We start from the raw sequence: 15,224 nt of genomic DNA, 5'->3' as shown, positions 1-15,224 counted from the left end.
GGAAATGCCGGATCCCGAGGACGCTCAGCTCTATGGTATGTTCTCGCCTGCCCGCCGCTCAGAGACTCCTCCCACCTGGACGAGTCCGCCAGGAGCTTTTGCGCAGGCGCCTAAGGGCAAGGCAGCGTTGGCTCGGAGGCACGAGCGCCCCCTGCCGCCGTTTTTCTTTTTTTCCTGTTCAAGTCAGGTTTTGCTTCCCGACGGGCGAGTCCCCGCCTCCTCCTGTAGGCGCATGCGCTCTAGCTCGCTCTCGGAGCGGGCGCTAAATTGGCGGGAAAATTCTTTTTTATTGCAAGCAGGCAAGCAAGCAAGCAATAAATAAATAAATACCAAGAGCAACCCTGAGAAATAAATAAATAAAGGATATAACATGCAGTTCCTAATGTATTCAGCACTTATTTACATGCATTAATTAATTTAATTATTATTGCCACATGCTTAGAAAGGTGAGATGTCAATCTGCTGCTTTAACTTTAAGTGTTGTAGATTTTTTTCTCATCCCCCCCTGCTTTTTAGGGTTTTTTTTGTTTGTTTTTTGCAAACCGTGCTTTCGCTACAGTCAAACAGCGGGCAAATTTTATGAAATGAGGAAAAAATAAAAAAGCTTCCTGTTTGAAATGTGTTCGTTTGATTAATTATTAACACCATTACAATATTAACAAAACCATTGTCTTAAAAAAGAAAAAGCAGGTGATAGGAACTGGCTTCATGGGGTGTGAAAGCAAAGCCATTGCTTTCTATTGCTTCCTCTTCAACGTTTTGCGATTAATCCGAGCCTTCAGAAGCGAGCAGAACTGGGAGAAGTAGGAAAGGGAGCCACTTTTTCCAGCTTCCTTCTTCAACCTTATGTGCTTTTTCATGGATAGAAAGGCAACTCCCCTTGCCAACTCATGGCCCAGGCATTGAGGCAGGTGGACTCGGGGGAAGATATGTGGGGCACCATGTTGGAGACGCCTGCCCCAGCTGAATACACTTGAGACCTGCTTCCTAGTACTGTACAGTGAGGGGAGTGGGTGGTAAGGTAAAGGGACCCCTGACCATTAGGTCCAGTCATGACTGACTCTGGGGTTGCGGCGCTCATCTTGCATTATTGGCCAAGGGAGCCGGCGTACAGCTTCCAGGTCATGTGGCCAGCATGACAAAGCCACTTCTGCCGAACCAGAGCAGCACACGGAAATGCCATTTACCTTCCTGCTGTAGCGGTACCTATTTATCTACTTGCACTGCGTGCTTTCAAACTGCTAGGTTGGCAGGAGCTGGGACCGAGCAACGGGAGTTCACCCCATCGCGGGGATTTGAACCACCGACCTTCTGATTGACAAGCCCTAGGCTCAGTGGTTTAATCCACAACGCCACCCGTGTCTGTCTAAACCACTGAGCCTCCCGGGCTTGTGGCGGTTCGAAGCCCTGCAATGGAGTGAGCTCCCGTTGCTCTGTCCCAGATCCTGCCAACCTAACAGTTCGAAAGCATGCCAGTGCAAGATGAGCGCCACACCCTATAGTCAATTTTAACTGGACTTAACCATCCAATGGTCTTTTACCTTTACATATTCCGTATTGCCTAAATGGGCAGCTGGATGTCAGAGTAGATGATCCAATAGCATGAAAGCTTTCGGGGTGGTGGTGGTGGCAGGTACTTTGTCCAGGTACCAGATGGATCAGACCTAAGAAACTCCACTGTTTGTCTCCTGCCCCAAATGTACGTGCCAACAGAAACAACTTTATCAGCCCTCAATCTGAGCTTGTTTCTCTTGACTCATCCATTGTTACCCGATTCCTTTTGGAACAAGCTTCAGCTCAATTTCTCCCTCAGAGTCTCTGCCCAAGCACTCGGCCCCTTTCAGAATCTGGCAACAGGCTTGCCTCCTGGAAATAGCATTCCATTGTGTGCCTCTTTGGGGCCATTACGTCCCTCCAAGCTTCATTTACGAACATAAATGCTGAGCCATCCTTCTGCAACCCGATGCCCTCCAGAAATTTTGGACTACAGATCCCTTCAGCCCCAGCAATGCAGGGTAGAATATTGGGGAAGGCTGTAATAAGCACTCTCGTTCAAAGAATTTCATAAAAGAAACAGTCGCTTCCAGAGCTGGTGCTCAGATGCAAAGGAAGTTGGGAATCCTGTCCCTTTAGCAGACTTGCAGACAAATTCCCCCACCATGGTTGCTCATGCTTCATTTGTGAGCAGGCCAAAAAATTGAGTCTAGTGGAAATAAGACCCTCAACTATTTATTTATTTTTAGGAATGCACTTGCTCAACCTAGCTGCCATGGGAGGCGGTGAAAACAACCAGAAAAGCAGACTAGAAAAATGAACACAAATAAAAACCGAATAAAATCTGAGGCAAAAAGGTTGAAAATTAGAATGCCAGACAAAATTAAAAACGGAACAACTAAGCCTGGACTAAAGGGAAAGTGTGGATGAGCCCCAAGAGATGGGTAGGTAAATGGGCATTTATTGTGCAATGTACAAATAGATATAATCACAGCTAAATGGATAAAGGGACCCCTGACCATTAGGTCCTGTCGTGACCGACTCTGGGTTTGTGGCGCTCATCTCACATTATTGACCAAGGGAGCCAGCGTACAGCTTCCAGGTCATGTGGCCAGCATGACAAAGCCGCTTCTGGCGAACCAGAGCAGTGCATGGAAATGCCGTTTACCTTCCTGCTGTGGTGGTACCTATTTATATACAGTGGTACCTCTACTTACAAATAACTGTACTTACGAATTTTTCTACTTATAAATGGAGCTCCGTCCACCATCTTGGATGCGGTTTAGATAGGATTTTTTCTACTTACGAATTTTTAGATAGGGTTGCTTTGACTTACGATTTTTTTCTCCCAATGCATTCCTATGGGATTCGACTTACAATTTTTTTCGACTTACAAATGTGTGCTCGGAACGCATTAAATTTGTAAGTAGAGGTACCACTGTACTTGCACTTTGATGTGTTTTCGAACTGCTAGGTTGGCAGGAGCTGGTCCCGAGCAACGGGAGCTCACCCCGTCGTGGGGATTTGAACCACCGACCTTCTGATCAGCAAGCCCTAGGCTCTGTGATTTAACCCACAGCGCCACCCGCGTCAATAAAATTGCCAAATTAAATAAAAACACAACAGAGGGTAACAATCTTTCTGCATCCTTAGCTGCTAATGTGTATACAGCCTTACTTGCCAATTGTAACCTTAGTTGCCATTTGGAATCTCTTAAGGGGGATGCATTTGAACTAGAGGCCTTTCGTTTCTGATCCCACTGCTAGTCTGGACTGGGTTCGAGGGTCCCTTACCCAGCAAAATGCTCTACATTCATGTCTGCCACAGCAGGTTTATGGCTCCACAGTTTGAGATAGACAGCTGCAAGCAAACCACCATGGCAATTATCCACAAAATACCTCTGCTGTAGTGTTGCCCCAGGGCATTGTGGGCTATTTAAATGTCAGACCTGCCCACAGATGTAGCTGACTGGAGTCGGTGGTGGGCCCAGTTGAAGGGTGTTGTGTGCTGATTCTATCATGGCCCCATTTTCAGTAAGGCACTTCCCAACCTCAAGTATTTGGGGTCTCCTTCAAGGATTTTTTACATGCAGGTCATGTTAATACTTGACTGACATCCGTCTTTGAAAAAGAAAAACACCCAGTCTTGTATAAAAGAACCCCTCCTTCTCTTGGGGACAGCCAACACTAATGGATCACCTTCATTATTCTTCTTTAAAAAAAAGGGACCCTGGACCATTGAACCACTGAAATTGCAAGCAAGTAACTGGAATCCCTCCAATCTCAGTGCCTAACAATTGGTTCCTTGTTCTTTTACTTGAGTGCACATTTTATTTTTTTGTTCCTGCGCAGTCTCAAGGTCAATCAACATTTCAAGGTTTTATCATCAGGGATGGGGAATCTGTGATGTTGCTGGACTGCAACTTCCGTCATTCTTGACCACTGGCTAAACCACTGGCTGGGGCTTATGGAAGCTGGAGCCCAGCAACATGTCAAAGGTCCATCCTTGTTTTACATCAATGGCAAGGAACCTATATTTGTAAGCTTCACTAGGCACTTGGTTGGCCTCTGTGAGAACAGGATGCTATAACAGATAGGCTGCTTTGGTCTGATCCAGCAGGGCTCTTGCATACTGTAACCTGATCTGAATCCATGGGATAAGGATTCTGTGAGACAGAAATTAAAATAAGCCAATTACAGGGTTGACTTTTCCTTGTGATGAAGCTTTCTTGTGAATGGAACTCAGCACTGAAACTCAACATCCTGGTGGTGGGGTGGGGGTAGGAGAAACAACCAACAACAACAACAACAACGTTATTTATTTACATTTTTTATTGTGTATGTGTGTCTATATCTATCTATCTATCTATCTATCTATCTATCTATCTATCTATCTATCTATCTAGTCCTCTTAGGCCAACTGGGAGCTGATGGCATGTATGCTGCCTTGCTGGGGTGAATAGCGGAGCTGAGCCAAAATTTCTCAGAAGTGATGTTTCTGAGGGAAATCAGTGAGAATTTTCTCTTTTCTTCACCCTTTTTGTCAAATCTCTGGCAGTAGAACATGAAGCTCTTACTCTCAGGGTTGTGGGATCTTTTGGAAAAAGATTCCTGCATTGCAGAAGGTTGCACTAGATGACCCTTGTGGTCTCAATTCTACAAATCCATGATTCTATGAACAATTTCTCTCTTTCATTGCCCAGGAAAAGGGTGGAGAATCTTGGGAGAGGTCATTTTCCCTTTACAGCTCTTTCTGCAGGCAGACTATTCCTTGTGAGGAAGGGCTGTAGCTCAGCAGGAAAGCATCTTCTTTGCATGCAGAAGTCCCCAATTTTAATCCCCAGCATCTCCACATGGAGCTGAAGGAGACACAATTCCTGAAACCCTGGAGAACAGCTGCCAGTTTGTGCAGGCAATACTGAGCCAGATGGACCGGGGCATCTTGCTACGTTCCTAATCAAAGAGCTATGTCACCGTCCCAAAAACTGGAGTGAAAGCTCAGCTCACTGGGACTCAATCCCAGCGGTGTTAGAAGACCCTTTCCATTTGAAAGAAAAAAAGAGTGCAATGCGCTTTTAGATTGGGAAGCATTCCTCTTTCCATCAACTCTCTTTGTATCCCACAAGTTGAAACTCAAAGCTCCCAACTTCGTTGCCAGGAGTGGGAAAGGTCGGGGTGAAATGAAGGTGGCTGTGTGCTCCCTTGGCTATGAGAGAGTGAGTGAGCGAGACCCAGCTGGCTCACAAAAGGACTCCTTGAGGCAGTCAATAGACAAAGAGGATCAGCTGTCAAGGGAGTTTGGGGGCTGCCCAAGGGTTTTAAGTGCCTCTCATCAAAAGCAACAAGCCCGACGCCAAGCTTATATTTACCCGTTCACCCCCTTATGTAACTGCTGTGGCTTATATACTCTCACTTGGACTCTTCGTTGCCAGAGAGGCAACAGCTCAGCAGAGATCTCACAATGAAGACTCTGGTCAACCTCGGCCTCCTCCTGGCTTCCCTCCTGGGTAAAGGTGAGTCCATGTCAGGAGGGCAATACTGTTTCCTGACCTGCCTATTTGGTGTAATAATAATGATGATAATAAATAATTTGTACCCTGCCCACCTGACTGGGTTGCCCCAGCCCAGCCACTCTGGGAGGGTAGAATTAAGTACGGTGGAACCTCGGAAGCCGAACACCTGTAAACTCAAACATTTCAGCTCCCCGGTGATTGAAAACCGGAAGTGATTGTTCTGGTTTTCAAATGATTTTTGGAAGCCGAATGTCCGGTGTGGCTTCTGCAGCTTCAGATTGGCTGCACAATTGCTCCTGCAGCCAATTGGAAGTTGTGCCTTGGAAGTCAAATGTTTTGGAAGTTGAACGGACTTCTGGAATGGATTCCATTTGACGTTCAAATGCCACACTTTTGATTTCAATGGCCCCAGAGCCCAGCTATCTCAGTTTGGAGGACCTAACCCAGTGCATCCACTGCAAATGCAAATATTCTGTTGAATGTCCTCATTTCTAATTTCCTGGCCTCATTCATACAAGCTTGACTCCTTCTGCTTCCTCTGCTCCTTTCCGCAGGCTCCTGCCTAATCTGCGAGACCTGCATCAGCCCCGGTGAAGGCTGCACTGGCCTGGCTCATCCCTGCAGAATGAATGAAGACACCTGCCTAACCATTGTGGGAATGAACTCTTTGGGTGAGTGATGCAAAGAGGGACACGCAAGTCCCGCCTTGGCCCAGTAGAGGGAGCAAGGGGGTCTGATTCCCACAGATTTTAGGCTTCAAGGAGCATCACTTTCCTTTTCCTGTGTGCTATCCATAAATCTTCCTTTAAGCTTGCAAGCTTGCAGGCGTATCTCTTTTGGAAGTCTGCAAGGAGGACGTGAGGACAACAGCGATCACCTGCTGTTGTTCCCCACAGACTTAAGGCAACACCTGTACCTTCACTGCATTCTTTTCAGCACTTGCTGAAGACATTATTATTTAGACAAGCCTATCCAGATGTTTAAAAAGTTTATATGAGTTTTAATTGGTTTTAGACTATTCTGTTGTGGTTTAAATTTCTTGTTGTGGTATGCTTTACCTTTTTTTTTAAAAAAAAAGTTATTTTATTGTTTTATCATTTTTAAACTGCTTTCAAGTCCCCCCCCCCATCAAGTGGTATATTAATTTTATGAAAGGGGGAAAAATATTCATTTAAAGCAGTATCATACTGCTTTTAACAGCCATGGCTTCCCCCAAAGAATCCTGGGAGCTGTAGTTTGTTGAGGGTTCTGAGATCTCTTAGGAGAACCCTTATTCCCTTCACAGAGCTTCATTTACCAGTGTTCCTTGGGATGGGAAAACCATATAATCACAGAATTGTAGAGTTGGAAGGCACCACGGGGATCATCTAGTCCAACCCCCTGCAATGCAGGAATCTTTTGCTCAAGGTGGGGTTCAAACCCACAACCCTGAGATTAGTTGTACCAACTTGAGCTATTGATGGTTAAAGCTGAATTCTAGCTTTGTGAAGGGAATAGGGGTCTCTCCTAACAATTCTCAGCATTCTTAGTGCAGATGGGGGTCTAATATCCAGTGGTATGATCCTCCTGATTGCTCCCACCAAGGTCCTTTGAGGCAAGAGGGCACAGCAGATCAACTGGAAAATACTCATGCTGTGATGGGAGCAAGCTTTCCTTGCTGAGATTTTTTGCAAATGTTCTCAAATCCTCAGCCTTTGTGCAAAAAAGAGAAAAATCTACCATGAACCAGCTCTCTTAATGGCTCTTTTTCATTTTCCAGGTGGTGATGATACTACAGAGACCCTCAAGACCTGCATTGCTGCTGAAGATTGCTATTCTGGTTCCATCAGTGTCACCACCAATGCCGGGCTCCACCTTCAGAGCATCTCTAGCTGCTGCCAGGATGACCTCTGCAACCGTTGGGAACTGACTTGTATGGCACTCTCTGCTTCTCTCCTCTGAGCGGTTTTTCCTTGACCCGTGCTTTCTAGGCATGAGTCCCAGCAGCTTTCCCCTTGTTCTGCTCCTTTCTCAGGGAAAGCCTGCTCTTTCACTTTAAATTGGAGCAAACAACAATCTGGAGAATACCCAAATTGCTGTTTGCTCCAGTTCAGCATTAAAGAGTCATTTTACGACTTCCTTGCGGAATGCCCTCCCATCAGATGACAAGGAAATAAAGAACTACACAACTTTTGATTGATTGATTTAGAAGGCATCTGAAGGCAGCCCTGTTTAAGGAAGTTTTTAATGTTTGGTGTTTTACTATGTTTTTATATGTGCTGGAAGCTGCCCAGAGTGGCTGAGAAAACCCAGCCAGATGGACGGGGGTATAAAAAGTAAAATGTATTATTATTACTGTATTATTATTATTATTATTATTATTATTATTATTATTATTATTATTTACCCCGGGGGAAAGCAGCCTTTACAGTACCTCATTTAACAATCCCTGGATAGGCCAAGGACCTCTGGAATCTTGCACTGCTCAGAGATTGGGGTGGCATGAAACAATATTTTGTGCCTCGCAGTTTGGGAGCGACTGGGCTTTACATGGACTTTTCTCTGCAGTGCCGCCTACGAACCTCACCTCCAACGGATTGCAGTGTCCAGCTTGTTCCGTCTTCGGTTCCAGCCGCTGCAAGGGGACTGAGATGCTGAATTGCACCGGAACAGACAATCGCTGCATCATGGTATCTGGGACACTGAATGCCGGTATGAGTAAAAAAGCATATACTGTAGTACTCTGTCTTCTGTCAATTGATTTCAGTCACATAATGCACAATATGAAGCAGCAGACACCAAAACTACGATTTCCAGCAGAGTGGCCAGCCATATTTGCCTTTCACAGCAAAAGCAACCATGAATCAGTACAGAGGAGAATCAGGCAACATATCCCCAAAGGCTTGGATGTGCAGAAAAGTCTCAACCAAAAAGGAGACATTTGCTGAACGAAAATTTCTGTCTGGCTATTGGCCATGCTTGCTAGGGATCATGGGAATCGTAGTTCAGCAAGATCTGGAGGGCCAAAGGTTCACTACTCCTGATCTAAACTTTTAATTGCTCTCTGTTGCTCCAAAGGGGAGGATGAGAGCCAATGGGTGGAAATTGCAATGGGCTGCTGAATAGTTGGAGGTTGGAGCCAATTTCTAACAATGCTCATTGTTTAACTGTGGAACAGGCAGCCTTGGGAGGAGATGGGCTCTCCTTCACTGTTGACACAAACAAAGTAGCCTTTGCCAACCTGGTGCCTTCCAGATGTTCTGGACTACAATTCCCATTAGCCCCAGTCAGAATGGCCATGCTTAGATGAGTATCATTATTATTTTTGAACACTATACCATGCTTTGACACCTCTCATAGAATCATAGAACTGTGGGGTTGGAAGTCGCCTCGAGTCCTTGTAAATAAAATAAACAAAAAACAAGCAGATTGCTAGCAGATCCCCTATTCCCCTAACAGAACTACTCCTAGGGAACCCTGGGAATTGTAGCTCTGTGAGTGGAACAGGGGTCTGCCAACAACTCTACATATCCCTTTGCAGGAAGCCATGTCTGTTCAACATGGTATGGTATCTGAAGAAGTGTGCATGCACACGAAAGCTCATACCAAAAAAAAAACTTAGTTGGTCTTTAAGGTGCTACTGAAGGAATTTTTTTATGGTATGATACCGTTTTACATGTGTAGTGCAGATGGGACTCTGGTCAGAGTCTGGTCAGTGCTTGGATAGGAGGCCATGTGAGAAACTCCTGTATGCCACTTTCAGTGCCATGGTGGAAGAAATGTGGTATATAAATGTAAGAAGAAAACTATCTACATAATGGCTTTGTAATACTTTAAAAATCACCCAGGTAGTCCTACTGAGGATAATAGAATGGTGAGGATTAGGGTTGGGCGATATATCACCCCAAACCTGTTTGAAGTCCATATCGTGGTATTGGTTTCATAATTTGTGACCTGGCAATATATTACAAGTCATGGGGTGTGTGTGTGTGTGCGCGCGCACACGCACGCACGCTCTGCAAAAATCACAATGTGGGAAAAACCCTGAAGTCAGCCAATGCCTCTACATAGCTCCACCCTTATTGCAGACATCACAATATATCGATATACAGTGGTGCCTTGGGCTTTGTATCCCTCTGGATACATAATCTTCGTGCTGTGAACGCGGTGAACCCAGAAGTGTATACTTCCGGGTTTTGCCGCGAGTGCATGCGCAGAAGCGATCTGCGTGCAGCACGCATGTGCAGAAGCGCTCAATCGCACCACGCACGTGCGCAGAAGGGAGCCTCTGGTTACGGACTTTTGGGGATATGGCCAGTCCTCCAGAACAGATCCCATCCATAACCGGAGGTACCACTGTATTGTGATGTTTAGCTGGTGATATAATGTGATGTTGAAAATCAGATATCGCCCAGCCCTAATGAGGTGTTGATCATTTTTCCCCAAGACATCCCCCCCCCCCGCCCCTAGAATCATGTTCCTTAGGAAAAGAGAATTAGAATTTAAACCAGGGATAGCCATTATGGTGTCCTGCAGATTCTGCTGAACCACAGCTCCCATCACCCCTGCTCATTGGCTGTGCTGGTGGGGGCTGATTGGAGGTGGAGTTCAGCAACGTGTGGAGGACTCCAGTGTTCAGGGGAGAATGCTGCTGCATAGGTTGCCAAAACTGCACCCCCCCCATAAGACAGAGCTACCAGATTTAGTCTAATGTTAGGTGGTCCAAATAAATAAAAACAGAAGACCCCCACAACCTCAGCCCTGGGGCTGTTTCCCAGCACTACCTAGAGACTGAGTCTGGGGCCTCCTGCATGTGAAGATGTTGTACATCTGCCCCTGAGCAAAACCCTTCCCCATCAAGCTTCGTGCTGCTAACCAAGGTCATCCTCTGCCCGCAGGTGGTCTTCCCTCTACGTTCACAGCAAGAGGATGCAGCACAGAGACGGCCTGCTCTTTGCCCCTGGGGACGGCCCTTTACTCAGCAGGAGTGATCTTCAACCTCGACAAGGTGTCATGCAGCCCGGCACCGAAAGCCACCGAAAGCCACTAAGGGAGAAGGTGGCGGTTCAGGAACGTGTTGAATGATTTAAATATGAAGGTTCATGATTGTTTCACAAGATGTGTATCTCTTTAAAAGCCAAAAGGAAATATCATGACCTAGTTATACAGCTGTGAGGCAGTTCAGCAGGTGCTGTTAAGGTTGTGTTAATTAAGCTGTGTCAGCAATTGGATATAGTATATCAGGAGTGTTGTGTACCTCTCTCAGTGCCTCTGGTGGGTGGGTCATTGGATGGGTCATGTTTTGTTTTGTAGAGTTAATGTAACTTCTGTTATTTTCTATAATTAAAACCAAGCGGAAGACTTATTTCTGCATTCTCTTAATTATGCGCAGAACGTGAAGTCTCCTCGGCCCGTTTTCTGCAGCGCAGCTACTCAGTTTAAATTTTATAACACAACAAGCCCTGTGAAATGCCCAAGGTGGCATCAAAGCCATTCATCTCAAGCCCTCTTAGGCCACTTTAAGAGTCACGGCTTCCCCCAGGGAATCCTGGGAACTGTCATTTGCTGAGGATCTTCTAACAACTCTCAGCACCCTTAACAGCTCCCAGGATTCTTTGAGGCAAGCCATGACTCTTAAAGTGGTATGAAAGTGCTTGAAAGGTATGGCATGGATATGACCCGAGGATTCCGTTGCCCTGTTGGCTTTCCACCACAGTTGAAGGCAGCAATGCTTCTGAAATACCAGTAACTGGATGCCACAGGAGAGGGGTCTTGTCTTCGAGTCCTGCTTGCTGGTTTCCCACAGGCACCTGGTTGGTCACTGTGAAAAATGGACACTGGACACTAGATGGGCTACTGGCCTGATCCAGCAGGCTCTTCTTATGTTCTTACGCTTCTCTTCCTCTCACTGTGTTTGGGGTATGATTTTTTTCCTCATATCTTTCTGCATTGTCCTGGCATGGAAAGTAGCAAAAATAATACACATCATTTTTACCTCCGCCTCTCAAGGCCTGGCTGGGGCCAGGGGAGACTGGGTTTCGACCTGGTCCAGGAAGCTGAAATCTAAAAATATCCCTGTAAATTTTCTTGTGTTCACTGGAGAAAAGCAGTCACATGCCAGTAATAAAAGGTGAGAGCTGGAGTTTGGGGAGGCAGGGAAAGAGGAAGAAAACTTCTTAGGTTTTAGGTCAGTTCTGCTATCAAAACAAGGGTGAAAGAAAACAGAGGCACTCTTTGTTTTCCTTGCTATTTAAAAATGTATTAATCCTTTTAATAATAATAATAATAATAATAATAATAATAATAATTTTACTATTTACACCCCCCCAAAAAATCTGGCTGGGTTCCCCCAGCCACTCTGGGTGGCTTCCAGCACATAAAAAACTTCTAAAAGTTGTGTAGCTCTTTATCTCCTTGATATCTGGTGGGCGGGCATTCCAAAGGGAGGGTGCCACCCTTTTTATAGAGGTTCTTAAGTTTTATAGATAAAAATACAAAACTTACCATATTTTCCCATGTATAAGACTAGGTTTTTTAAATAAAAAAACTAGGTTTAAAATTGGGGCTCGTCTTACACACGGGTAGTGCTGAGGGGTGTTTTCTTAATCCGGAGTCCCCCAAAATAGTCTTATACATGGGGGCATCTTATACATGGAAAAATACGGTAATATCTTTCCTGTTTTTAAAAACCAAACTAAGACTTTTATCTGGATACAGTAAAAACACAAAGGGGGCGGGAGATAGAAATAGAAAAAGGGAAATAAATAAATAAATAAGAGTAAAAAAGTGGTTAAAAGAGATAGAAAAGATAAGATTAAGAAAATGAAGAACTTCCCATTCTTCATCTGTCCGCTATATAAAAACAATATTAATTTTGTCCAAACCTGTGTAACACTCAACAAAACTGTTTTCTATTAACAAATATTATTTCCAATCCTCCAATCCAGATATCATTATTTCATTTCATGCAAAAGGTCTATAGGAGGTTTCCAGTCTATAACAAATGTTAACAATGACTTTCCTCTGATTAAACATGTAAAAAAATTGTCTTAATCCTGATGTGTCCTAGAAGACTCATGAAGAGGTCTTCAGCAAGGGATGGGCAGATCTGTCAGTTTCAGTTTCTCTCAGTTTATCATTACCCAAAACACTCAGTCCTTCACATTTACACTTCAGTTTGTGATTATTATTTTTTAAACCGCCTGAATGAAAATACACCAGCATTTTAGTACAAAGTTCTAATATACACATTTTAAAATGCAATTTTGCCTTTTTGTATGTTATTTTCACCAATATATGCATTCATACGCACACTTTCTACTAGTATATGCATTTTCGGTACACATGACTTGGCTGGAGAACTGCATTGCAAAATCTGGAGAAATGCGAATTTTTCATAATGGCTGTGTTGCAGACTGCATATTATTTCAGAAAGCGCAGGTTAGGAAGGTTCTCCTTTAAATGTGAACTTGAATCACATTTCTCCCCTACCCATAGGATTTTTCTCCCTTTTTAATCACATTTACCGTGTGGCTTTCTTGAGAGAATATCTCATCTGAACAGGGCACAGGTGTTTTTTTTTTTGGGGGGGGGGTGCCAGAAGCAAAATGGTGAGCTTGTGATCTGATGAGGCAGGAGGAAGGTGATAGAGACCTCCCCACCCCACTGAAATGTCACTCCTCACATAACCAACTCCCCTGCCCCCTTCCCCAAAACATGCAAACAAATTTCCACAGTGACTGTGGATATACAAACTTTTTTTTAAAAAACTTACTGGATTTGTTGCAAAAACAAGAAATCTGTATTAGATGGGGAAATATGATGGAGACGCCAAGGGGATACTAGAAAAAGCTTGCATGCATGAGCACCACCACAATAAACAGCCACATGATCACAGAGCTAAGGGTCCAGTCGAGAGGTCAAGGACTCCTGATGGAGAGCAGGCAACAGCCAGGTAGGGCCAGGAACTACAGGTGCCGTCTCCAGCATCTGACTGCTGCTGAGAGCTCTGTTTAAGAAGCCCAGAGTCAGCTGGTTCTCATTGGTGCCTTCTGCTCTGTGACCTTGAAGGCTGGTCAGGTGCAGGTGGAGTCACCTTTGCCTTCACCCCCTTCAGGCTTCTGCTCATAGGTGCCAAGTTCCGGATTGAAAGATCCGGAATCAGCAGTGCTGCGGCACCAGAAGTAGCTTCTACACACTTCTGGACATGCGTAAAAGCAACTTCCGATGCCGCTGTGCCCATTTCCAAAATGTCCGCAGTGCCAGAAGTCACTTCTACGCACTTCCAGAAATGCTTGTTCTCTTATTCTATGTGTTAAGTCTGCAAGCTGCACATATTCCATCAGCTTAAGTTGCCATTCTTCTTTAGTTGGGACCTCACTCGTTTTCCATTTTGGGGCTAACAAAACAGGGGCCGCAGTAGTGGCATACATATAAATAACCTTTTTTGACACCTGGGAATTTCCGAATTATCCCCAACAAAAAGGACTCTAGGGTGGGGTTGTTTTTTTTTAAAAGTACTTTAAAAACATTTTTTAAATTCATTATGAATTATTTCCCAAAATTCTTTAACCCTTTTACAGGTCCACCACATATGAAAGAATGTTCCCTCATTGCATCTCCAGCATTTATCTGATTCAATCTTATACATCTTAGCAAGCCTACTTGGAGTTAAATCTTATCTTATAATGGTTTTATCTTACTTGTAGATTTTTAATTTTAAAATTGAATTTTAACATTGTATTAATCTGCATTTTAATTGAATTGTTTCTTTTATATTTGCATTGATATTTTTGTTGTTAGCCGCCCTGAGCCCGGTCTTGACTGGGAAGGGCGGGGTATAAAAATATTATTATTATTATTATTATTATTATTATTATTATTATTATTATTAACACCATCTGTAAATCATTTTCAAGTAGCTCTCCTATTCGGCCCTTCTTTTAGTCGGAGGCAATGTAAAAATTGAGTAACACTAAACAGAAGTAAGGGATGGAAACCAGCTTCAGGTCCGTTTTGAATCGTGACTAGGTTGAAGCAGCAGGTCCAACTGCTGTGGGGATGGTGGTGTAATACGGACTCCCCACACCAAGTCCATGAAGACACTGATGAAACATGGACAGACTCCCGCTAGACACAGTAGGCTAAAGCCCCACTTCACAGGTCAGGGTTGGGGGACCCTGTTTCAGGACATCAGCCTCAGCCGGCATGGCCATTAAGCAGGGATATTACTGTTGTTGGCGCCTTTCTGTTTCAAGAGACAATGGTGTGTGCAGGGCCATCTTACTCATAGGCGCTAGGGGTGTGGGGCACCCAGGCGCCGGGCTCTCAGGGGCGCCAGGCTGAGAGTCCAGGGCCCGAGAGTTGAGTCTGCGGAAGAGCCCACCCTTCGTTTGGAGCACTGCAGTGTGCTCTTCTGCTGCGGGCAGCTCTGTGCCGCAAGTTTGGTGGCGATCGAGCCAGCAAGATGTTGAGGCGGCCGGCCGGCTCCGCCCTCCTGCACACCTGTGACTGGACAACCTGGGGGGGCACCGGGTGCTTTAGCAGCACCGAAGTGACCTCCCTGGGTTGCAAGCCTGGGGAACATTTAGGGAGGTCATGGGCTGCCCAGACAACAAGACCCCCCTCACAGCCTCGCTGATACATTCCAAAGGAAAATAGAGCAATACTTTGGCCTTTCTTCAATGCTTATTTCTTTTAGATGTACCCCAAACAAAAAAAACGCCCACACCTATTCAAG

At 44.9% G+C, this 15,224-nt stretch overlaps 1 protein-coding gene across 1 annotated transcript; it reads left to right on the top strand.

Annotated features, from left to right (window-relative positions):
* The first annotated feature begins 4 nt into the window (after window positions 1-4).
* LOC132592254 (phospholipase A2 inhibitor and Ly6/PLAUR domain-containing protein-like) lies at window positions 5-10,535 on the top strand. Its single transcript, XM_060275263.1, has 6 exons — window positions 5-35; window positions 5,426-5,506; window positions 6,061-6,177; window positions 7,266-7,418; window positions 8,054-8,197; window positions 10,384-10,535. The coding sequence occupies exons 1-6, from the start codon at window positions 5-7 to the stop codon at window positions 10,533-10,535; spliced, it is 678 nt and encodes a 225-aa protein (XP_060131246.1).
* Window positions 10,536-15,224: the final 4,689 nt, after the last annotated feature.

The sequence above is a fragment of the Zootoca vivipara genome, chromosome 6 (assembly GCF_963506605.1).
Source record: "Zootoca vivipara chromosome 6, rZooViv1.1, whole genome shotgun sequence".
NCBI classification, from domain to species: Eukaryota; Metazoa; Chordata; class Lepidosauria; order Squamata; family Lacertidae; genus Zootoca; species Zootoca vivipara.
Note: the sequence above shows the minus strand (reverse complement) of the source record. Positions and strands in the feature narration are given on the sequence as shown.